The 25,060-nt window shown below is 40.4% G+C and overlaps 1 protein-coding gene across 10 annotated transcripts in view; it reads right to left on the reverse strand.

Moving 5' to 3' along the window:
* Window positions 1-16,517, reverse strand: part of QKI (QKI, KH domain containing RNA binding) — a 149,431-nt gene extending 132,914 nt beyond the window's left edge. For all 10 annotated transcript variants that reach the window (XM_030236281.2, XM_030236279.2, XM_030236278.2 and 7 more), the window contains exon 1: window positions 15,810-16,517. In XM_030236281.2, the coding sequence (XP_030092141.1) occupies window positions 15,810-15,951 (142 nt within the window). In that variant the 5' untranslated portion in view covers window positions 15,952-16,517. The remainder of the gene's footprint in view (window positions 1-15,809) is intronic.
* Window positions 16,518-25,060: the final 8,543 nt, after the last annotated feature.

The following is a 25,060-nucleotide window of genomic DNA, read 5'->3' on the forward strand; positions in this document are numbered from 1 at the left end:
TGCTTCTGAAAGTCAGCGGTTTGAAAACAAGCGTGGACATTAAACTTGCCTACCTGGATTAATCAAAACATTTCCAAGAATAAAATCTGCCCTCATACTGACGACACCTTCACATACACCTTGCACTACTTACTAAAATACACTTTTGAGCAAGAACTCTATTTAATTTTTGTTACATACATTTTCTTTTTATTTTGTCAATGTCCCTCTCTTTCCCACAAACTTTTTTCAGAATTTTCCACTGCTTTTTCCTATATCCATATGATGTATTTTTTCTTGAAAGTCTTTGGACAAGCCTGAAGAATACTCAGAAAAAAAAATACTTAATGCCTGCTACACTACATGTTTTAAGGTCCTCCTCTGATAACTAAAAGGAAAGGCCCAACCTTCACTTTGTTTCCTTTTTATAAGTGCTTCCTGAGCTAAGCAGGACGTAATAGAAAATTTGTACCTTAAATATATATATATATATATATACACACACACACACATATATATACTGCTTGGAAGATCAGAGCAGAAAAGTGATGGCTACCAATAGGAGGAAGAGCTAAGTAAAAGCCACATGCCAAATCTTTATGAAGCATGGGAGTTAAAGCCATATTGGTTTGGGCTTCATTGATTAAAAGACTTTAAATTACAGTAAACCAATAAAAGATAATATTCAATAAGCGATTAAAAATATTACTCTTTAGTATTCAACAAAAAAGAAGCACAAAAATGTCATTTTAGCATGTGAAACACCTACATTGGTCACACTGAAAGGTAATCAAATTGTACTAGAGTTAACCAACTTATATGCACAGCATGACAATTTCACACATTTGCTTATTTAAGTTTTACTCTGTTATCTTAACTAATGGTGTACTTAAAAAGGTGCATTTTTTTATCATGTGTGCTAGTTTTCAAAAATATTTTGTAATCAGGTATCTCATACAAAGCTGATTTATCTCAACAGTCAATCTGTCTCCTTAAATCATTTGTGTGGCCACATTAGGTGAAGACAACATTCAAAAGAATATTGTTCTGGTCAACTCTTACACACCTTTGAAAAATGCAAGAAAAATATGTTAAACCATAAGTCTTTGATACCTAGCTGTCAGAAGTTTAAAACTTAAGTAAATTATGGGCACATACAAAAAATTACTAAACCTGTCACAACTAAGATGTTTTGCACTGTACCAGATGGGTCCCATGAAATGATATGAAATGAAAGTGCCATCTACACTTCAGGGACTAATAAAAATTACATATTGCATGGCATTAGCATCACTGTAAATTAGACAAATCACCTGAGAAGCCATTTGGTGAATATGAACTCTAAAATTCAAAATTAAACAATCAAAAGCTCTTTAGTCCTATTTGTCTACAAAATTAACTTAAATTGCAACAAAAACTGGCAAACATTTGTTCACATTTCTGAATAATACCAGAAATTCTCTTCTGGCAATAAAAGAAATGGTATCTTGTCACACTGTAACTAATTGGTTTCCACTGCAATGCAGCATAGAAAGCAGATTTCAACTCAACTTAACTGAAAACAATAGCTTGGTATTTGCAAGCTGAAGTTCCGATTATTTCACAGCCCGGTGCATTCATCAGCTGGCACAACAAGTTCCGGGACTGCTACATGAAATTATCAACTAGATAAGATAATGCAGCATCAGTGTTTACCCCTTGCCACTAAAGCAAAAATTAAAACTGGAGCTTTTCGAACTGCAACTACTATGAAAGAAGGGTAACTGTTTTGTCATAATCTGTAGAATTAAACATGTTTTATTATAAAGGAAGGTGCCTCTGCAAGACACCAACAGACTTCAGATGATAGGCAACAATCAGCACAAAAAAAACCCACACATGCAACATTCACCATGTTCCATAAGTAAATTTCAATGTTGCATTTTAAGAAATGCAAATATGAATTTTGCTTCCTGTTGAAAATAAAAATCTATTTACATTACTTATTAAAACCAGATAGTTTTATTTTTTTTTAAGAGAAAATGTACTTAAAAGTGAAGATTTATAGTGCTGGAGTTTCTAATGTACGTGTTCTTCATTCACAAAGAAAACATTTTAGTTCTTTGAAGTACAGTAAATTCTCCCCTCCACCCCTCTGGCTTTACACTTCAGCAACCTGGTGTATAACTTTTAATTGCATGAGAAAAAATAAGCAATTCTAATAATATGAAATCTTGCCCATAGAGACAACATTTATAACTCACTAAGCACTCCCTACTACTATACAGGAGAGGTATTAACAAGTACCACTGCCACAAAAGGGATTTGGGAAGGGAGAGAGCACAAGAGATAGAGTGTACTCATGTCTGTATACACACATGGCAGAAATAGACAGAGAATACTAAAACAAAACTAATATTTATTTTAACAGTCTGGTAGCCAAGGTATCTGCTACTTGCATAATTAGAATGTTGAAGATAATGTAAGTTTTTTATGGAGTAGCTACAGAATCATCAATTTTCTCTTCAGCTGACAAATAAACTCAGAAAAGAACAGCCACTTTTAGAAACACAGTAGAAAAAAGTCAAAAAACAAGTCGAAAAAAGTGCAACCCACCATAGAAACTAAACATCCAATATTTAAACTGAATACTAAGTTTATTGCACTCAATTTTTTTAGCAGAATTTTACAGGCTTCTAACACAGCAGAGATTTCATTTACACTATTTCCATCTATTTCTTATCTCCCAGAAAAGACCTTACAAATTAAAGAGTTTATATACAGGATTGATTTAAAGAACAGAGTTAATGACATCTGCAGGATCTGTACCCTGACTACAATGTATTAAACATGTAAGTTTTTTTCCAAACCCATTTATCATTAACACTGAACAACAGATTCTCTCATCACCTCATAAAGCTGTCCACTGTGGAGAAAAAGTTGGGGGGGGTGGGGATAACAACCTGAAACATTTCATGAAATATTTAACTAAAGCTAAAGGTACTTGAGCATTTGGAACTGGCTTTAATATCCTTGTTCATGAATGACAACAGTGTGGCTATTTTAATGGAATTTAAATTGAAAGGTTCAGATGCCCTAAAGACAGTTTACTACTGAAATTGTTCTGTAATAACAGCATACCAATTTGAATTTAGTAGGTTACATCTCTTACATGTACTTTTGGTAATTAACATCTTAACATTTTGGAGCTCCAGTGTTGCAAACTGGACTCTACAGATTAATATAATTAGATTCCCTGCAACTCAGCTGGGGAAAACACCATCATACTCAATAGCTCAGTAAATATATAACATAAGGAAGTCCTAAAAAATGAATATAAGTAGATAGGTGAAACAAGTTTAAATTCACAAAATAAAATTGTGTTCACTGTTAAGTGAACTCATTGAAGTTTCTTGTTTCAAATTTTTACTTCAGCCCACGGCCAAGGCCAATTGCTACAATACAAATGCCCTTAAATCAGTGGTCTTCAACCTTTTTCACTCACATCAAAACAAAAGGTTCCCAAAAAAGTGAAGGGTCAGTGTGGCCTATTTAAAATCTCCCAATAACAGATTTCCTTTTTGTTATCTGCAGCAACTCTTCATATGCAGTGAGTCTGCAAACAGTAGATTGAGAAACACCATTCTGGTAACTCATATTGCTTTTCACTTAGCTTCATTAACTTTGCTAACAAAAAAGATGCTGTCTACTTCAGAGAGAAAGTGGTCTCAAAGGTCTCACGTCAAAGACTATTTTGTTTTCATGCATTTTTCAAAAACAACCCCTTTAGTTTAGGCAAAAAATCTCTTTGATGTTACTTTTTGTGCCAGTGACTGCACAGTTTCGCTGCTGGTGCTGCAAAACAAAATATGATTGCTTAGTAATTCTTTGCTATGTCAGAAAAGGTATGGGCAAGGAATGGCTAGAGTGGCTCAGTGTGACAAGCATGAGAAAAAACAGCATATATTGCATTGGAAAAAGATACTCTGTGCAAAGGAAATCTTGATTAGATTGTACAAAGACTAACTACAATATAAATATCTCCATCTCTCTTAGGTCTAAGTGTATAATCTCATAACGTTTGAAGGCTCAGTAAATTGTGGTGTTCTTTTTTTTTAATTAGTAACATTTTTTGAGCAAAAAGACACCTCAGAGCTCAAGGAAATATGATTTTTCTGTTCCTTTCACATAATGAGCTGTTTAACTTAGCAGTTTCAAAATCAGCATATAATAAAATTTTTGCTGTAACTTTTACAGAAATGTGTTTTTAAAACACACTCTGTTCCTTCTATTAACTTTTTCATTATACAGATATTAATAGGTGCATACTATTGCACCCATATTTGTGGCATTAAGTTTCATTAATTAGCTCAACAGCCTGGAAATTATCCATATTTCATTCCTAGCAGTATTTATTCTTTTCCATGGAGAGAATAAAAAGCCCCAAATTTCCATGGCAGGGGAAGGTGTAGGAAAAGATAAAAGTTTACACCAGCTGAAGTTGTGTTTCAACTATATTACATCCTATGAGAAACTACTCACCCATGACTAGACTAAGAAAAAAGCTCCTTAAATGTTAGTGCTTTATTAGCAACCTGTATTTTACCTGAAATTTAAGACTATGAGTATACAATGAAAGTTGGAAGAGTACTTCAGACTATTATGAACATATTTTAATTATTAACAGCTGCTGAAAACTTTCAGCAGCCCAGATGCTCAATCCAGAAAAACATACTAGAAATGTAGTTTAATCTGTGCAGCAATTTACGCTATAATTTACCACTACACTGTATTAATTACGGCTGCCATACAACATACTGAAATGTTTGATACAGATTTCAGTACTGAATGGTGCTCAGGGCTCAGAAAGCAGGTACATACAGGTTTAGTAACCTAAAGTCAGTCAGCAGGCAAAAAAAATCCACGTGAAGAGTCCCAATAAAGTATAAAACATGATTATTACCTTGAACTGTTCTCCAGGTGTCAAGTGTTCAACAGTTTGATATAGCAAAAAGCAGCCAAAACCAGTTCTAGTACAAACCATACTAAATGGGATTAGAAAGACCTGTGCACAGGACCAAAACCACTTAGTTATGCTATTAAGCTGATAGAAGAAAATCCCCACTCCAATTCTCAACTATTTTTTGTATCCTGGAGGGGAAAAAAAATTTAAAATTAAAACTGAAAGTAATCAGTAACTGAAGCAACAAAGCAACTGAAAGCTGTGACGCCTAAGAAAGGTTAACACAGAACTTAAAGGAAAATTAAGTTCAGAATAAACTAAATCTGTCTCAAAGTTAATTTATCCAAATATTTGAAGTCAAAGAAGGTTGCTGAAACTTCAGAGATCAAGAGAAGTCCACAAGTCTGTCTTCAAAAAGTATCTCACATTTATTAATACTAAAGACTGAAGTAAATCTTTCTCAATGAATGAAAAACCAGTGGTCCCCCTGTCATTTTAAGCTGTTGAATGCAGTAACCTTTCTGGATTGGAGAAGGGACGCGTTTCTTCTCCGCTCAGCCGAGCGCAAGCGCGCGCTCCCTCCTCACTTAATTACTCGGTGTACACCGAAATACCACCTGCCATCCCTCAACACCCCAGCGCTGGCTGGAGCAGCCATCTCCTGCAGCATCCATCTCTCTCCAATTCATCACCGTCAGCTTTCTTGCTGACACTCCTCAGAGCTGCCTGGCTGATGAATGGCTCTGTTATTCATCCCATGTTAATCCGAGGCTGACGCAAGAATACCTTGCTGAAGACACTTAACAGTATTAAAACTCAGCACTACCAAGTGCCCCCAGTGTGCATTAAACCTCCCATTTGGAACCAACATGATTCCTCATGAATAGTTATGAATAACATACAGTTACTAAATCAATAGGCACTAAGTTTATGTACCCCATCACCCAGAGACAAAGCTTCCACACAGTCCCCTTGCTTCCCTGGAAGGTACACCTCAATTATTAGAAGTCAGAAATACTTTGATCCATAGGGAATTTAACCTCAATTAACCCTGTAATTAAGATGATACAGAGACGTTTTCCCCCTCAAAAGGTCAGCATACATCTTAAATGCCACAGGTCTCTAAAAATTTTTTGCTGTTTGTAACTTTAATAATCTTTACTCAAGAAAGCAAGTTTTATACTTTTTCTTCCTTCTAAGATGAATCTGATCTTTAGGTTATGTTTCTTCTGGTAGTTAGGGTTTTTTTCCATAAAGGATTATGCTTGTCAAAAAAATAAAATTTACCCACACAATGAACACAAAATCACTGCAAGAAATTTCAAAATATGACTCTAATCTCTGTAAACATGTTATTAGAACAGCCAAATATAATTCCCTTCTAAGCACAATTACAGTCACTGATTTTATACCTAAGATACTAAAGTATCATTCTTCCTCTGAAGATGTTTTAATACACATATAATCAATCTTCTTGATAGAATCCTCATTAGAATTCATTTCTGATCCCTACCACATGAACTGTGCTCAGATTTTGCTCAAGTCTATTTGAGCACGAAGTTAACATAACTACATGAAAAGTGGGAACAAAAGAACGTGCATAACAAGTTTTGCTTCAGGTTGATTCAGAGGCAGTATCAGATTTCCATAAAAGCCTCAAGTGATTTAAAGCAGCAGTAATTCCCTCATAAACTGACTGTATATGAGCTTCTCTGACTACACTTATCTTTATAGATGATAAGATACTTAAGCCATTAAAGAACTATCAACAACTTGTCTCTACCAAAGTCTAACACACAGCACGTTCTCACTGCACAGCCCATCTTCACAGCAAAACCATCACACTTTAAACAAGACAGCTGGCCTATTACAGCATTTTAACCTTCAGCTGTAACACACAAACCAACTGCTTCGGGAACACGCCTGACAACAGATTGTACACGCAGTATTTAGGCAAAGTTATTTTGTGAGTTTGGGCGGGGGCTGATGACTGCAACAACTTTCTGAGAAGTTGTCCATGTTGCTTTATGCTGGAGAGGTGCTCCTTCAAAATCAGACAAACTGAAACTAACTAAATGCACTATGATCAGCAACACTGCTCAAAAGCAAACAGCATCGGGTCAGAGAAGTTTTTTCCCCCGTGTTATCCTCCTCCTCCGGGTTCCTGCAGAGAAACCTAATATATTCACAGCAAAGAGAAGTGGATTTGGCCTGCTCTGCATATAAAAACTGAAAATTGTGCATCAACTTTTAATATAATTATTTGCAGGTTATTAGATTAAGCAGCATTGAGAAGAACATTAACTGATTTGCTACTGCTACGAAGTCTGATAAATAAATGGAAGCATTATGCAGCATGAGCTGAATGTTTTAGTTTAGCTGCCATTTAAGCTTATGAACCAGAAGATCAGGGTTGTATCAATACTTGTGCTAGCATATCTGTTGCTTATTTTTTAAAAATTTCAGGCACCTGCCATCTCTGACACATTAATGAAAAAAATATATCGTAGCTAGGAAAGGACATTTTGATCAACTAATGGCTACAGAGATTTCTAAATCAGTTCTTTAATTGGAATTAGGGAAAAACCCACAAAGGTTCATTATTTCAACAGCTAAAGGGTTTAAAGAATTCAGCAAAGTCTGACTTCCATCTAGTGTCAGCTAGTCTGCAAATAAGCACATCCTTAAAATTCTGAATGGACTAGATGCACAATCAGTTGACATCAATTAGGAGCTTCAGACTTTTAAGTAAATGTTTAAGCAAATGCATTTTTCTCCCCAAGGCACTGCTCTACATCTTCAGTATCGAGCCACCTCAGCCACCGTGCCAGCACAGCTGCTCTGAGATCACACAGGGAGCGAGATCACAGCTCTGATCCATCTGAAAAGAAAGCCAGCACCACACAAAAACAAACTCAAAAAAACCCTGACCGGTACAGAATATCAGCTGACCTCTTAAGCCAGAAAGTGATCTACCAGATAAGAGTATAAAATACTGTATTATCTGCCCCTGCCTCTGCTCTGACATCAGCAGCCACTCTGATGCATTACACACTCAATTACCTAGAAGTAACTTCCCAGCAAAGTAACAAGATTTTAATTGTTTGTCATTCAGGGATGCTTTTACTTTTGAAATTAAGTTTTAAAGAAACGTCAACGTTTGTAAAGTTATACATCACTGAAGTGTTAACTGTTCCAACTATGAATACCCTCAGATTTCAGTGAGTTATCACACAAATTGCTTCATGGTTTATCCCTTCTAAAAAAGGGTATCCTGAGGACTTTCCTGCATGGGCACTTCCTGGAGCACTGCAATTACAGTACACACTATCAAAACCTTGCTCTGCTATGGCCTGGGCTGCAAACACAGAAAACCCCTCCAACTACAGAAAGGAGTAAAGTAAAAGTATTCAAGTGCAACAGCAAAACAGTTAAAAATATTTTTAAAAGCAATTAAAAAAATTTACTTCCAGGGTGCTACTCAACTATTAACCACCAAAAACATTAAAACATCAATAGCTACCTACTGCCATTTCCCTTCAAAAGAACGATCTTTTGCACTGAACTGAGAAGCAAAATTTACTATTTGACACCAAGTATAAAAACAAAAAATCAATTCTCAAATGAAAAGTAACTGAAAATGTATTTTCAATTTCTACTCACTACTTCAAACCACAAGAATAAAATAAATAAAAAACCCTTTTAGCATTACCACACTCATTCCAACCACTAACACTGCTAAAATAACTGCAGAGATCAAAAACGCTGCAACTTCTAGTGCGGAACTCAGACAACAGAAGTTAAAGTAACACAACTCCAACTTGCATTGTCTTGGTGTTCTCAGACATGCAGCTAGTCTGCAAAAGACACTTTCTAATGGAAGCAAGAATAACAAAGTGGAGGGGCAGTTCTGCTAACGAAGCCAGATATTATTTCTCTTTAGTGTTGTCACAGCTGTTTTGTTCATTCATGCATAAATTGTCTCAAAAAATTTAAGCTCTGCTATTAAAAAGCTAACTCCACTTCTATTAAACGTTTCCAAGAAAAACAACCAAAAGAAACAAAAACCTGGACATTACTTTAATTGCATTGTACAGGGTTATACAGGATATTTTCTGAAGTCAAAAGTAAAAATGTAACACTGCCTAACTTTCAACAACCCCACACTTTTTCTTAGCAAAGCAAAGGTATATAATTCAGACTATAAACATTATTACCTATTTCAGGATTCAAACAGTAATTTCAATGTCCCTCACAGACACAGATCCTCCTGCTAGCAAGACACAGATGTAGCTTGTGTGTTACTTCTATTGACCTAACCCACTGCATAGTGAGATTAAAAACACCAGCAGTTTTACTGTTCCTACGAGTTTTCTTAGCACTGTGTTGTTACATTTCAATGAAATGTTAAAATCAACAGAAGATTTTCAGAGTCTGCCTTCTGATTAAAATCAATACAGGAAAATTCACACAGCCAGAATGAGAAGCTGAGAGTTATGTTCCAATAAAGACAAGGGTCAGTCTTTATTGAGGGCTTTTCATTAGTTAACAGCTTTCCTGGCAAGGCATTTCCCCCATCTCCCCCCTCTCCCACCTCCCAACATTCCATATAAGCAGTCAAATACAAACCATCAGTTTCCATGGCAGACTCCTGCTGCACTTCAATCAGCCTGAGCTGTCAGGACGATCTGGTAATTAACATTAACACAGGTCTATCCCATCAGCCACAGAAATATACCAGCATCTAATAATACATCTAATTAATAGGATACCTGCATCAGTGTGCATTCTCAAAAACGGAGAACACTTTATGGTTACAGACAATAATTAAAGACAATTCAAATGTACTTGCTCTTCTAACAAAGTCTACACAGTTCAAATCATTGTAAGCACCCCACTGCTGACCTGGCATTTACAGTATACTCAGAGGAAAAAAGTTTTAATCTAAGAATGACTGAAACACAACTTGGTCAAAAAACATCACTAACCCACAAAAGTGGCCATCCATTTCATGTCCAGCCTTCTCTTCACACCCACAGCACTCAATGAACAACTTCTATCTGTTGATGCACGTAAACTTCATTTTCATAATCAGGACATCTAAGTGCTCTCTTAAAATTTATAGTTTTTCTCAGTTGGTGGTGGTTGGTTTAGGGTTTTTTTCCCATTTTACTATAATATTAACCAACACATCTCCAGTTCTTCCCCCTGTGCACCACAAAAGCACCACTTGCCACTCCCTAATCTAATCCCCACTTGGTCAGTTGTTTCTAACCATAGCAAGGGATTTTTATAGGACACCACTTATCTTAGAAATGACTGCATTCAGTTTCAGAGGAGGAAAATGCAACTCAACTGCAACCTTAAAAAGTTTCACTAAACAAAAACATTAAATTCAAACAGGCCTCTCCCAGTTCAATAAGTCAGCCACTTCTGAACAGAACTAAGTCTAATACGATGACTCTTATTTAAAAACAAAAAAACACCCAAATATAGATATTTTAACAATTAATTATTGGTAAGCAACAGGGAACACCGCTTGCAAAGTATGAGCCTAAAATAACTGTTTTACTAACTTAAAATTTGCATCAGTTAAAAAATTCTCTTTTTTTTTTTTTTTTTTTTAGTTACATGCCAGGTGACTGCAATCCTGTAAATGCTGCAGACACAGCTACAAAAATAACGAAATTTAAAAAGAAATGAAGTGTCACCGGTTTAAGTATTTTTCCAGAGGCCAAAAAACCTGCCACACTGTTCCTTAAGTGCAATGGAGCTTTTGGTTTGGTGTTTTAAGAGGCTGAGCCAAGGTATTAAAGCCACTCCCTCCCCCCGCCAAAAAACAACTAAACACCCACACCTCAAAATAGCTCTTACAAGGTTTCTGAACACAAGTTCTAGAAGCATTACAACATTCATAAATCAGAAAAACACCTCAGACCATTAAGCTTTAAGAGATAATTAAAGAACCAAATTCAGGAGTGTACTAATGATAAACAGCACACAAACAATACTCCACGCTCTTGTGGCACACTGCTTTGACAATTTTAACACTACTACACCAAGTTTAAAAATTAGTCTGAGACTCCCTGGGCAAATACCTTTTGTAAGGCCTTTATCCCAAAGAATATTCATCCCTGAATATGGCATTAAGAAGCACGTTTTTAATGAATTAATGGGGGTCCACTGCAAGATCTGATACAACTGAAAAAACTGACATGCTAATGTGGCCAGTGCCCTTCCATCAAATCTGACAAGTCAGCAAAACCTTAGCTAAGCACAGGCTACATTTACATAATCACAAACAATAAGGTCATGTACAAAAGTAACTAGATAACTTTCCAGGGAGAACTCATTTACAACACCAGAACACAGCTCTTCAGCTCTACTTCACGCAGACGTTTTGCTTAACACAACCGACTGACACAAAAACTGCACTCTTGGGCACTTAGCTCTCCAAGTTCACATGCACTTTTCTCAGTGAGAAAACTAAACAGAGAGAGCAACATTCACCAAAAATTTATCCTCATATTGCCTACTTGGATATGTTTACACTAGCTTTGTTAAACTTGGTAGACAGAAAGAGGCAGTCTATTTGACACAAAATTAGATTTATCTCCAATAGCCAGATGCATGGGTAAATTTATATTTAAAGGTAGACAGGCTTTTAAGTCACCTTCAACACAGTTTTGAAGGAAAGATGTAAGATTTTCAGGGATAGGTTACAAAGGAAAAATGAATTCTTTATAAAGTCCTTTTCAATCTCTTTTTGAAAACAGTTCAGATCACAGGCCTGTTCTGTGTACATTCTGATTAGGTGCAAGAGTCTGTGCACTTACAGGTTCAAGAAAACAAAATGTAAATTTACAAATTAGACTCCTCAGATTCCAGTTAATAGTTCAGGCACATTTGTTCATAGTCTGATGAAAGAATACAACTGAAGTACCTCATTAATTTCAATCTGTCAACATGCTACTGAGGAGTTTGAAATGTCCAATTCAGTTTTTAAAAACAGTGCAAGAAAACAGGTACAGCTCTGTTCACTGTCCACAAAGGGGAGCATTAAAATATTTAAGCTGTCAGAAAAAAAAAAAAAAAAAATCCCAGTTAACATCATAAAAGTTAGTATCTCAAAAGCTTAAGCAAAAAAAAAAAAAAAAAGCAGGTCACATTTGATGGTGCAAACAATTACAGGAAATACAGCCTATTCCACATTCAGGAAAAGCCCTCTCTTCCCACAGGTTTGCACCAGTCTGATAAAAACAATTCAGCTTCCTAGTTATTATGATGTGCTCTTTAAACATCCTTGTTAATCCACAGAAGACTTATTTACACATAACAAGTTAAAAGCACACATATGGAAAAATAACTGCAACCTAAACAAAACTGTAACTTTCACATTTTATGAAAGGAGCTCTTAAAATAAAAGGTTTCCTCAATGCACTTCTTACATTTAAGCTAATCTTCAAAAACTAAATGTTGCAAGACAGAGATCATCTATCAAGTTAAGCACTAAAATTTTCTGAGCTCAAAAAGTAGGATAGAGTTCAGAAAGGAAAACACGCTTTGCACAATACACGCAGCACAGAAATGGACCCCAAAAAAGCAGATGTATATTCTGTAACTGAACCAGATCAAGTGTACTGTCCACCTAAACCCACAGGTCTCTCTCTATCTCTTGCTGCATACAACACAAGAAGTAACCACAGCAGAAGGCCATTTGAGTTCTGTTTTTAAATACTGGCATGTAACAATAAATAAGTGATAATAAAAAACCCTACCCTAGCATTCCAGTAGGGAAGGCAATCCCACCTTTTATTTGTTTGAATTCTTAGGGTTGTGACTTTATTTCTTCATTTTGATCAGCACACAAAATAAAAGACAATGGCTGATCATAATATTATTCTTCTCAAGCATAAACAAAACCTTCAGGAAAATGGTTGTATTATAACTAAAAAATAAAAAAAAAACCAACAAAAACAAACACCTACCTAAAGCACACAACAACAAGCTAGAAGAAGCAAATCAAATGACAGGGTGGAGGGGGCAAAGAGGGAATGTGAACTCTATAGCTTTATTTTTAGATTATATATACCTATATATACACACACTTGCCCCAAATACTTGGTATTCTCAAGGGTGCCAGGAAACGACTGATGAAACCTTGAAATAATACACTTTTCAGTAAGCACATTAAATCCTGCAGACTTTTCCAGCAAATCCGTAGTTCCCTATTACTAAACCCTTCTGCTGGAGGATGTCAGTGGAGCATACAGTTCAAGATATTTAACACAGTCCCCACTGGTAACCAGGATAGGTGTTTTACAGGGAAACAGTTGCTCCAACTTCTCAATTGTTCACTGCTACGGCCTATCCCACCGATGTAATACTGCCTGTAAGCATACAATACGTGGAGGTCCATGCAAATACAGATACCTGCACAAATCCACCAGTATTTTGTCATTCTCTGGCGTCTTCTACCAGATTTGATCATTTTACTGCCCGAGTCAATAGAGGTGCTCGCGGACTCACGCCTCAGAAAAAAAAATAACTGGCGCCCCTTAGTGTTCACATTCTGAAGTCTTGAAGCAATTTACTGGATTTGCATGAAACTTTTTTTTCAACATTCCAAAAAGTTTTCTGCCTCCACAATACTTCCACCAATTTGCCAACGTAAACAGGAAAAGCAGAAAAGCTTAAAGGGATAGCAGGCTTCTTCCAGAGACCATTTAGGAACACAGATTATATTTTGTTTGCTTCTCTTTTGAAGAAGAGAGTGAAGAATAGTTCCAACACAGTCCTTAAACTTTGTAAGAAGAGTCATGAAAGCCCTCGTTTTGGACCTCCAATACTTTGCAAACAGACTTCCAGAATTTTCAGTATTTCAAAATATATGACAAAATATAAGTATTAAGGGAATTCCTTTTTCAGCGTCCTTTTTTTGCACCGGGAAATGTTTTTCTTCCTTTTGTTCTCTGAAAATGAAAAAAACAGCTTCAGGCCTCCTCTGGCAAATACATAAAGTTGAAGAGATTCAAGAATTTAAAAATCCGTTATCAAACCTCTGGAAGGTTCATTTGTGCTATAAAGGAGTCTTCTCAGTCAAGTTTCTTCTTGATGTTTACTGTAAATCTAACTATTCCGAAGAGGCTGCTCGCTGTGGTGACCAAGAACATAAGTTCTAAAATAGTTTTGCTCTTCACGTCCACATTTGCTCCAATATAAATTCCAACTCCTCCAAGTGTCTTAAAAATAAAAATAGACTCTCCCATTATAATGCTGCCCACAATCCATATTTCAGTATTCTTCACCGTTTGTTTGGGTTTCTTTAAATTCCTCTATCATTTATTTCAGAAGGTAGCATTTTCTCGACAGGCTATTTTTGTGTCGTACTACAGTCGCTTACTACAATCGCTATCTCATTTTTACAGTCTTGGCAGAGGGCGGGGAGTTGTTCTACCAAATATAACCAGTTCTTTCATCTTCCGAGGTCAACAACTTCCCAAACTTCTTTTAGCGAAGAGGAATACATCCGCAAACAAGAACCCTAACTCAAAATCTCGAAAATCAGTACTTCATACTAAGAATCCCAACAAGTTGAAACTGGATAAATTATTTATGGTCATATCATATTCTACAAAGTTATCAAATACGATTAAACAAACAGGTCTGAGTCTCCAGAAAGCCTAGGTTTAAAGCCATAGGAAAAGAAATGCCTTCGACAAAAAGAACAAACCTGTGAACCCGAGTACGAGGCGAATTTAACACACTAAGAACAAGTGTGTAATTTTCACCTAATTTTTTATACACAGTGGGTCTGTTACTGTAGTGGGAAAAAAGTATGGGACACAGGAAGTTTCCAGCTCGTACTTTTCTTGTTAATTTCTAAACCGTGATTATTTATTTGTGAAATCTTAACCCCAAACAAAGTTATTAGGGAAAAAATTGGGGTCATGGGGGGGCCTCGCCCCGCGCCTGGAGAGGGTGCGAGGCTGGGGTGGACGTTTGGCAGGAGCAAAACAGGCAATTTCGTAATCCTTTTTGTTTCTCCCCCTTCACTAAAGTCACACGTAGGAGTCTTTCAAGTTCAGTTTCTTTAAAAGGTAAGGATAGCTGAGACAAGAATTTGCTCGCTTCCCTTGCGATATAGGAAAATCATAATTAGTTTGCGGCCAGTTCGGGGTGGGGTAGATCTGGAGCAGAAGAAAGAGCTCAGCCCCCCTCCGCCTTAGTCATTCAAGTCCAAGCAGCTTCCAGAACAGCCAAATCTCGAAACCAAACACCCCCCGCCCCCCCGGCGGGGGCCCTGGGGCCGGGCGGCGGAGCGCTCCGAGGGCGCCGGCAGGACCCCAGTGTCCCCCGCCGCCGCGGGAGGGAGCGAGGGATGGAGGGAGGGGAGCGCCAGCCGCCAGCCAGCCTGCCTTTCCCCTCCTCCCTGCCTTCCCCCAGAGCGCATTCCTGAGCTCCTCTCCTCGCTCCCTCCCCTCCGTGCTGTAGTTACCCTTCCCCGGTTTAAGGAGATAGTGCGGAAAGGGGTGAAAAGAAAAAAAAAAAAAAAAAAAAGAAGGAAAAATAAGGGGGGAAACCCTCCGGGGGGATCGGGGACCCGCGCGGCCGGGGCTGCCTCTCCCCTCCCACTCGCTCCCCGAGTCCCCCGGCACCGCGCGGCGGCGGCAGCCAGGGCGGGGAGAGCCCGCACTTCCCCTTTGTTTTCGGCTCCCCAGCCGGGGCCGGGAGCGTGCGGGGAGCAGCGGGGAGAGCGGAACAGGCCCCGGGCCGGCCCCGCCGCCCGGCCGGGCCGGGGCGGAGGAGCCAAGCGGGATCCCCGGGCCGGGGGAGTCAGGACAGGGCGGCGGGGCGGGGGAGGGGGCGGCCGGGCGAGCGCTTTTACCTTCGTCCAGCAGCCTCTCGAGGTGGTTGAAGATCCCGCAGAAGTTGGGGAGGCTGCTCATCAGCTTCTTGTCGTTCATCAGCTGCATCAGGTAATCGGGGCTCGGCTTCGGCTTCTCCTTGGTTTCCATTTCCCCAACCATATTCCAAGCCCGCGCAGAGACGGCGAGCGCCCGCAGCAGCTCTGCCGAGCAACGCGACCGCGGCACGGGGCACCCGGCTGGATCCGGGCGGGCAGGGAGGCGGTGGGGGAGGGGAGGGGGCGGGGAGGGGAGCTTCCCCGAGGAAGGAGGAGAAGGAGGAGGATTCAAATCCGGAGACAAACGCAGACCCGCCGCTGAGTCCCAGGGACCGAGGAAAAAAAAAAAAAAAGAAAAAAAAAAAAGAGGAAACTCGGTAGAAACCCCCGTGCGGGCTGCGCCCTCCTCTCCGGGCACAAGGACCCGCCGCCGCCTCTCGGTGCCGCCGCCGCCGCTTCCCTGCTCCGTGCGCCCTCGGCCGGCGCAGTCCTCGGTGTGTCCCCCCTCCTTCTCCTCCTCCTCCCGCGCACACACACGCTGAGCCCGGTTCTCCTCTCGGCGCTGCCCCCTGTCTCCGCGGCGGGGGAGGGAGGGAGGGGACGCGCGGGGCGGGCGGGCGCTGCTGGCGCGGCTGCCGCTTCCGAGGAGCAGCCGCCGGTGTCTCCCCGCTGTTGCCGCCGCTGCTGCTGTTGTTGCCGCCGCGCTGCGCCTGGCGTGTGTCCTCCTCCTCCTCTCCGCCTCCCGCCCGCCCGCCCTCCCGCCGCCGCTGCTGCTGCCGCCGCTGCCGCCGCCGCCTGTGGCTGCTGAGTCTCAGCCCCGCCGCCGCCTCCTCACTTCTCCTCAGTTCGCTCCGGAGTTCGCTTCAGTTCAGGCTGCGCTGGCAGCAGCGGCGGCGGCGGCAGGAGGGGAGGGGGCAGGGCCCGCGGGGGTGGGACACGCCGGGGGCGGGACCAGGGCGGGGCGGCCGCTGCCCGGCGGCGGCGGCAGCGCCGCTTGGCGGAGCCACAGCCGTCCCTCCCTCTCTCCTTCCCTCCCTTCCGCTCCGGGGGCCCGGGGCGGCGGCGGGGGTATAGCCAGCTTCCCGTGCGGCTCCCGCCCGGCCCCGCCGCGCGGAAACACCAGCGCGCGCACGGAACTCTCCCAAACAAAGTCGCGTCGCGGCACCTCCGGGGCGGGGACGCGTCACGTGCGCTGTTCCCCCGGGGGCGGGGAGAGCCGCGCCGGGGCGCGCGCGCTCCCGCCGCTCCGCGCGGCCCCGGTGTCGCGTGGCGGCGGCGTCGGGGGGGGCAGGTGTGCGCGGGGGCTGCGGCCGCGCTTGCGCGCGGGAGCGGTGGGCGGTGCGAGAAGTGATTCCCGGTCGGTCCCGGGGCCCGGCGGGGAACGCGGAACCGCGAGGAGGTCGCCCGAGTGCCCCGGCAGCCAGCCGCCGACCGGCTCCGCGGGGGGAGGGAGGGGGCGAGGTGGGAGAAGCGGGGCTGCCGGGAGCCGCTCTCCGCAGCTGCGGGGGCACGGGAGCGTCGGGTGGCCGCGGAGGGCGTCGGGGTCCGTCCGCCCAAACGCTGCTCCGGGCGGGCACGGCCGGCCCTTTCCCCCGAGTGCGCAGCGCCTGCTCCCGCCGCAGCATGGGCCGCGTCCCGGCCCGTCGAGCTCCTTTCCGCCCGAGCCTCCCCAGCAGGGCTGCGCGTCGCCCGTGTTGCTTGTAGGGCAGCGCCGCGTTTTGGCATCAGCCGTGGCTTGTTTGATGGGTTTGGATGGGAGACGTGACGGGAGCAGCGGTGTCCGGCAGCCAGAACCAAAACTAACGTGCTCCATCCACTGTAGCCGCAGAGGCAAAGCAGCGCGACGCGGTTGCTTGTACGTATTCCTCCTTCCCCACGCAGCTACTCGGTGCTCTTAGTTGATGTTTAGCACTTAGGAGGCTGTCAGGAAGCTTTGAGGCAGTTCGCGGTAGCTTGGCAGAGCTTTTGTAACAAAGCTGGTTAAAAATCGCTGCATTCTTCACGTAGCTCGCTGAAAACAGTCTCATTTCATAGGACTGGGTGTAAGGTCTAGCTATTGCTTGAAATCTGTAAAAAATTCAAATGCATTTCAATACATACTGCACAGTATTTGAAGATACTTTCAATGTTAGGTAAATGGCAATGAACAATGCTTCCTAAACTAAAAAGAAACAGACACACGTCATCTTGACAGGTGTGTCATTGGGTATTGTCAAGCAGTGTTAACTCTGCTTTTCCTGAAAGATGTGCATCGACAAAAATATAGAGAATGTGTAGTTCTCTAGTAGTTCTTGGTTTATTGCGTTATGTCCAGTGTTCATTGTATATTGCCCCTTTAAACAGGAAGACAGAACTCATTATTTGGACATTGGAGTTTTGATGTCATTTCAGGGTTTTGTTTACATTAGTAGAAATTAACGGCTTATGTAAGGTAAGTCGGTCTTACTGCTTCCATCCCTAAAAATTGTATATTCAGTAAGAAAATACTATCTTTGTTATCAAAGAATAGCAGTGTTACAAGCCTTATTTTAAATATAGATTCTTAGTTCATCAATAGCTTGCCCACAGCACACCGCAGTATGCTTATGGATGACAAAACAATGCGGCTTCTATTTAGTAACATGATTGTGTTGGCTCTGTTCTAAACTTAAGATTATGACAAGCTGAAATACAACTTTACATGCTTTAAAAAATTGCCATAGTTTGGTTTCTGATAGATCAGTCTGGACAATGATGCATTTTTGTAGCCCTTTGCTTGCTACTTTTTAGCTGGTGAATGAAGGCTCTTTTTAACCCTGAGAAACCATGCTGTCGAATCCTTCCATTTGATTAAGGGCATCTGCTGAACAGCAAGCTTTCCCCTTAAAATTAGGTGAATGTAGATGATGTTAGAATAATTGTTCTGGACTGATGATTCTCACAGTAAAAATAGCATATGGAGACTTTTCAGCAGATTTGGTGCAGCTGTTCCCCTACCACTTCATTGTTGCTGCCTGCACATAAAGAGTTTCCAGTGCTCAAATGTAAGCAGACAATACAAGGTAAGAAATGCCAGCACAAGTTGTGCAGTAACACCAGTAATCTACTAATGGGAACAATATAGTTTGTCCTAAGGTATTTGGTGCTTATGTAGTGAAAACTGGGATGGTGCACACCAACACTTCTGGAATCACTCATGCCAGTGCAATGCAAAATTCCAGCTCTAGTTTGCTCAGTTGTTAAGCTGAATTATTTTCTCAGTCAGAACACTACAGAAATTGAGGCAAAGCTATATGATGAAGCTGCCTGTTTAATTAGGCATAAATGACAGGAAAAGTTCTCATCCTTCATTTTTTCCATAGATACTTCAAAACTTGGAATTTAAATCTTTATAAAAAAGCCCTTGGAAAAGCAGAATGTTTTAATAAAATGTAAAAAGCTCATCATTGGTTTCAGATACCGTGTTGATTTGCCTTTCTTTAGCAAGTGTACAGCAAAAACCAAAAACACTACCTGAAAGCCTCTCTCAGCATACAGTATGTTCTGCTCTTTCCCTTTACATTCCCATATTCCCACATTGTATAAAAGGGTGTTTTAAGAATTCCTGAGAGAATAATGTTGAATTAATTCAGATTAAAGAGCTGTGAGAAGGCATAGCTCCCATCAAGACTGGCATGACTACAGCCTTATCTATTAAAACAGTAGAAATGCTTTTGCACTCTCTTAATTTTACAGCTTTCCCATGGGGATGGAAGGCTGAGGGGAGGACATGGTACAGGCCTGGGTAAACAGGTTGGATATGGAGGAGAGGTTGTGGCGTGTTGATATCAGGGAAGGGGAGGGGGCAGGGAGGTAGAGGTTGCTTAGTCTGTTCAAGATAACCAGGTCTTGTGGTCTTGTAAGGTTCTTTTGGTAACTACCAAATGTCTCAACTTCTATCTAGACACAAGCAGAAATTCCTATCTTCAGCTGTGTTTTCATCTAGGTAGCCCTTGTATCATGTAACCTGTAGTGCTCGCCAAGTTTCCCTTTTAAGGTGAAGTTTTATTGCATTAATCTAATCTCAAAGTTGGAAGAATTATGATAATGCCAGCAGCAGCCTCTGTGTATTACAGTAAAGGTCTGCAATGATCATAAAAAGCAAATTCAATTACTGCTATAATGTTCATAGCTGATAACACCTTTGGAAATAGAGGCAAAGGCTAATGACTACTGGGAAGCATGCTCTTTTAAAAGTGTTGGCTATTACTTCCAGTGTCTCTGTTGGCCAAATCATAGGCATAGGCTGTTGGATGTCATCAGCCTTCTGTGATGCTGTCTGTAACAGGAAGGTATTAATATGCTATACTACTACTCCTTAGGGAAAGAAGCAATTCTTCACTCACCCATTACAGTTGCTTGAAAAAAATTTATTGTGTGTGTGATTCAGTATGGAATCATTCATGGTGTACTAAGAGTATAGTACTGCAATCAAACATGCCCAAAACCAGAACATGTGAAATACATTTATCTTTGCAAAGCAATGAATGCCTCAACAGAGTAAGGTCTAGAGCCAAACTGAAAATCTCAAGGACCAGTTACAAGAAAATTCTGTGTTGTGTTTGACAACAAAAACATATTTCCCTTGACATTAAAGCAAACTGACAGGTAACTTTTCAAGCAGAAGCTATAGTCATTGAAAGAATTAAGCAGATGATGTAGTGTTCAAAAGGGACATGTCCAAGTATTCTGTGTAATCCTGGAAGAGATAATGCCTGTAATTGTTCAGTTGGCTTGGTATGTGATTGTTGAAGAGCTAAAAGATGAAGGCTTTAAGCACACCTTAGTCTGAAAGAATTCAGATTTGTATCTCTTATACTTTAAAAGGTACTAGGAGCTGTACAACAACCGAGAAGAAGGGTGTAGTAAGCCACAGTATCAGCTCCTGGTAGAACTGGCTCTTCCTTCCTCAGTCTGGAATAAAGGAGCCAGTAGAGATACCTTTGTGATTCATCCACTTACACAAGAGTAGGAAGAGCTACATTCTCTTTGTTCCTGTGCTTGTGTATTAATTATGCAGTCATTAATCTGGGGAGAAAAGACAACACTAAGTGAAACAAAAGGTTTTTTCCACTTTTGACCTAAATCTTGTACCTGTCAGCCTTCTTGATAAAGTGTGTATTTCATATACCTAAAGTCATTGTTACAGGACACTGTTATGTGGATAGGATGGAGGGGACAAAATTCTGCTTGATAAAATACTAAGCATTTTGTGTAATTCTCAGTAGTTAGGGAGGGCAGGGGTACCTCTGTATTTGGCTTCACCTTCTCTACCTGCCAGAGAGTTAAGCACAGAAAAGATGTAAATCAATATATAGTAGAGTGTATTACAGCTGTGTTCAAGATTATCATAGAATTACTGCCTATGAGATTGCACTTCGGAGTAGATAAATTCCATGGGCTTCTAATGGCTGTACATGCAGTTTCTTTGAGTGCTAGGCAGACATTTTTCTAGAAAAGGTAGCCTTCTAGCAAGAAGAAAAGGTGTGTCTGTCTAGAGAGGGTGGTGCTTCTGCTGTGCTCTTGAGAAATCTCTGTGCATCAAAAACAAAGTTTAAATGGGTTTCATTTCTCACTGTCCAGTAGGAGATGAAAATGAGGTCTCAGGTATGTCAGTTTTATTACAGCATTGTTGAGAAAGGCAGAAAATGGTTAGAAGGAGGAAAGGAAAAGCAATCTGACAAGGCATAGAAAAGACAAAATATGCTACCAGTTACAGAGAGAAAAGTAAATTGAGGTTCTGCATTGTAAACATAAAATTTATTCATTTTATCATCTTCGTAGCAGCACTTAAAAGGGGGGGGGGCAACACTATTTACAGAACATATTTGAATCTTGTATTTTGCAGGTATGTTTTGCCTCTAAACTCGTAACATTCCTACACCTTATCATTTATAAACACTTGCATTGTTTTAGTGCTTTTTACAGGTGAAGTATCAGTAATTGATGCTTTTTCTTGGTCAATAAAATAAGCCAACTAATTTCTTGAAGCACACCATGCAATGTTTTCCCAGTCTTTCTAGCCCCATGGCTTCAGTTAGTGTGCTGGGATATGACACTTCTCCATTTCTGTCACAAAATTATTACCTTAGCTGTGTAGCTCTGTGCTCACATGGGGGGAATTTCAAGTGGCATCTGGCCTGTCCCTTTTGGTAGCCAGCCCATGCCTCACATTGCAAAGTGGGAGTAGCAGTGAGTGTGTATTACTGTAAATGCTGCCCAGATCTATGGGTCACTGAACTGACCATTGCTTAATATAAAACCTGCCAGTGGAAGTCCAGCTAATGCACATTCAAGTTTAAAAAATTACAGTATTATCATATCTGGAAATTAGAAATATTGAGAGACCATTATTGCAGACATATTTGGGGTTTTTTACCTTCTGTTTGTTTTGAACTACATGCCTAAGTTAAAAACTGTCCAGGGTAACATTCTGCATTTTAATTGATGCAGTCACCTCAGTTACAGTAGTGCCCTCAGCAGCTTTTTAAAATTTGCTACCTGTAGCTAAAAATACAGTGTTGAAAGTCATACTTATGTGTAAGATATATAACCAGTATTTTTACTTTTTACCATAGTGAGAAGTGTTTACACCTAAACAGTAGGATTAAAAAATAAAAATAAATAGTTAATATCTGGGAAATTTGCAGATTTATTTTGGCCACCACAGTTGCAAAGAGCTGACAAGCTTAAGAAACAGGTAAGTTTTGTTTTTCAGGTGCACCATGTTTTGGTAAAATACCAGAGTGTATTGGTTACTGTGAAATATGAATGTTTTCAGTCTTAACTTTGTAAATAGATTTAAATTAGCCATTCTTTTCAATTACGACTAAAACAGAATTTAAAATGCAGCTGAAGTATTAATTTAACTTTTCCTTTTAGCGTGTGGACTGTGAATGCATATGTATATTGACTTACACTGTGGGATTGCTAGTGATGTGTTGCATATGGTTCTTAATGTTCAGTACTTACAGAGCAGCACTTCTTACAAAAGGAGCATATATTTAACTGGACAGAAAATATCTAAACAAATTATAAGAACACTGCAGCCTTTTTTAAAACTGCAGTAATGAGCATGAAACATTTGTACTGCTTGGCCTTCTAAGAAAATATAATTAATCAATCTGAAAAGGCCAGAGTTTGTTGGTTTTTTTTACTAGAAGTCATCTTTTTCTACCTGCTGAAAATACTTTATATTTTCCAAGTCTTTATTTAATGTAAATCCTTGTTTTAGTGGTGAAGAGAAATATGTGGGGCTACAAAGCTGTGAGAAGAGAAAGGGACTAAGCGGTGCAAGTGTTGAAAGCTTCTGGAGATGAGACAGAGTTGCTCAACAGTGTTCATCCCAAGCAAAGGACAGAGCAGTGCTACAGTGCTTGTTGATTACCCACACAAAGACCATTGTGCTTCCCTGCTATGGTATTCTCAGAGGCTCTCTTTTAATCTGTCCATTGCTATTTGTGCCTTTTCTCTATAAGGAGACTACAGTGTTCAATTTCTTAATATTTTCTAATAGTCCTTTTCCACTTTAGAAAGCCTAAACTCTGTTTTGATTGTGGATGACTCATTGTCTCTCATTTGTTCCTCCTACCCACAGTCTTTCTGTTGAGTGTGGGAGATTTTTCCTGGAATATAGTAGGCACATATATTTGAATTATCATATGCCCTGGAACCCATTTCACTGTTTCCTACTCTTCAGAAGCCATGAAACACTTTGTAGTCAAATACTTCAATTTGCTTGGATGAAAGACATTATAAAAGTGCAGAGAATCATTGGTTAAGCACTCAGATAAATTCAGAATTTCCTTATAGAAACAGGAAGCATCCCAGATCTCATGCTGTCTTTGTTGGAATTTGTAGGCTGGTGCATTTTAAGTCCCTGTTTGCCTGTCACCAGAGCTCAAAGGTCAAATCATAACAATCAGTAAAACATGACTCTTGGGCTCAGAGCCAAAAGGTGGACATTGCTGGGTTGTTTGTTTATCTAGGAGGTCTGGCTCATTTTGAGCTGCAGTCACTTTATACAAGATGGTATCATCCTATATAGCCAATGCTAAATCTGATTGTTGTTTAGAACAAATTCATTGCTTGATCCTGGTAAGTCACTGTTACAAGTTCATAAGCACAAGAAAGGATAGGATTCACTTGCCTTGTGGTATTCCACTTGAATTTCCAGAAGTTCACTTTAGTCTCATAGTTTTTGCATGGCATTTGCCTGCTCTGTGCAAATGTCTTCTACAACTCTTGGATGTCTGGAGTGGCCATTGCAAACTGTTGAGCCATCAGCTGCATCTCACTGTAAACATACAGAAATATTTTCTGTTAACCACTTTGCTCTTGGCATAGTGTGAACAACAACTTGGGTTCAGAATTTTGACAAGAACAAAATGACTCTGTTGAAGGTAATACAGTCATTCCCTAACTTTGACTTTCAGAAGTGTGTTAATATTTTACATTCACCTAGCCATTGTGTTGGCCAGACCGCAGAGTAGAGGCACAGGGGAACAAGCTGAAAACCTCTGTGGCGTAGAGGCAAAATACATACAAACATCACTGCAGCTAAATTTGCAGTGTCAGGAAATCCCACTTTACACTGCTGGCCATTCTTAAATTTTTTTTTTACTATTCTTAGTGTGAAATGTTTTGTGCTTGGTCTCAGATTATGACTGAAATATAGGGAAGGGAAATACAATGCATTTTTTGTAGATTCAAATTACTTCTCTACAGATCCATTCATGCGAGTCTAGATATTCCTGTTTGTTTAGACCATGAGAAGTTTCCAATATTTCAGAATTTTTCTTATAATTTGTAGAAGCTTTTAAGGACCCTTCTCTAATAGGTGGCTTTTATGGAAGTTACTGTACAGTTCAGAAATAAGAGTGCACACTGAAATATTAATATTATCCCTTCTAGTATTGTATTTGTTTAAAAATGAATATATGAAAGTTTTATGGACATATACTTCATCTTTTAGGTATTTAAGAACTTATCAAATTGTTAAACAAAGGCAATTACACTTGGATTGCAGGGGTTTTTTTTTAGATGGAACCGGTACTACAATTGTCTCTGGTTTTCGCATGTGCGTCCCCTACACATATCAAATCTTGATAGGACTAAAAAGCTGTTATCCTGTCAGCAGAGCAGAGAAATGCGAAAATGAGTTTCCCGGAGAGTACATACTCTGCTGTTCAATTTTCATAACAATACTGTTTTTA

This window comes from Serinus canaria, chromosome 3 (assembly GCF_022539315.1).
Source record: "Serinus canaria isolate serCan28SL12 chromosome 3, serCan2020, whole genome shotgun sequence".
NCBI lineage: Eukaryota > Metazoa > Chordata > Aves > Passeriformes > Fringillidae > Serinus > Serinus canaria.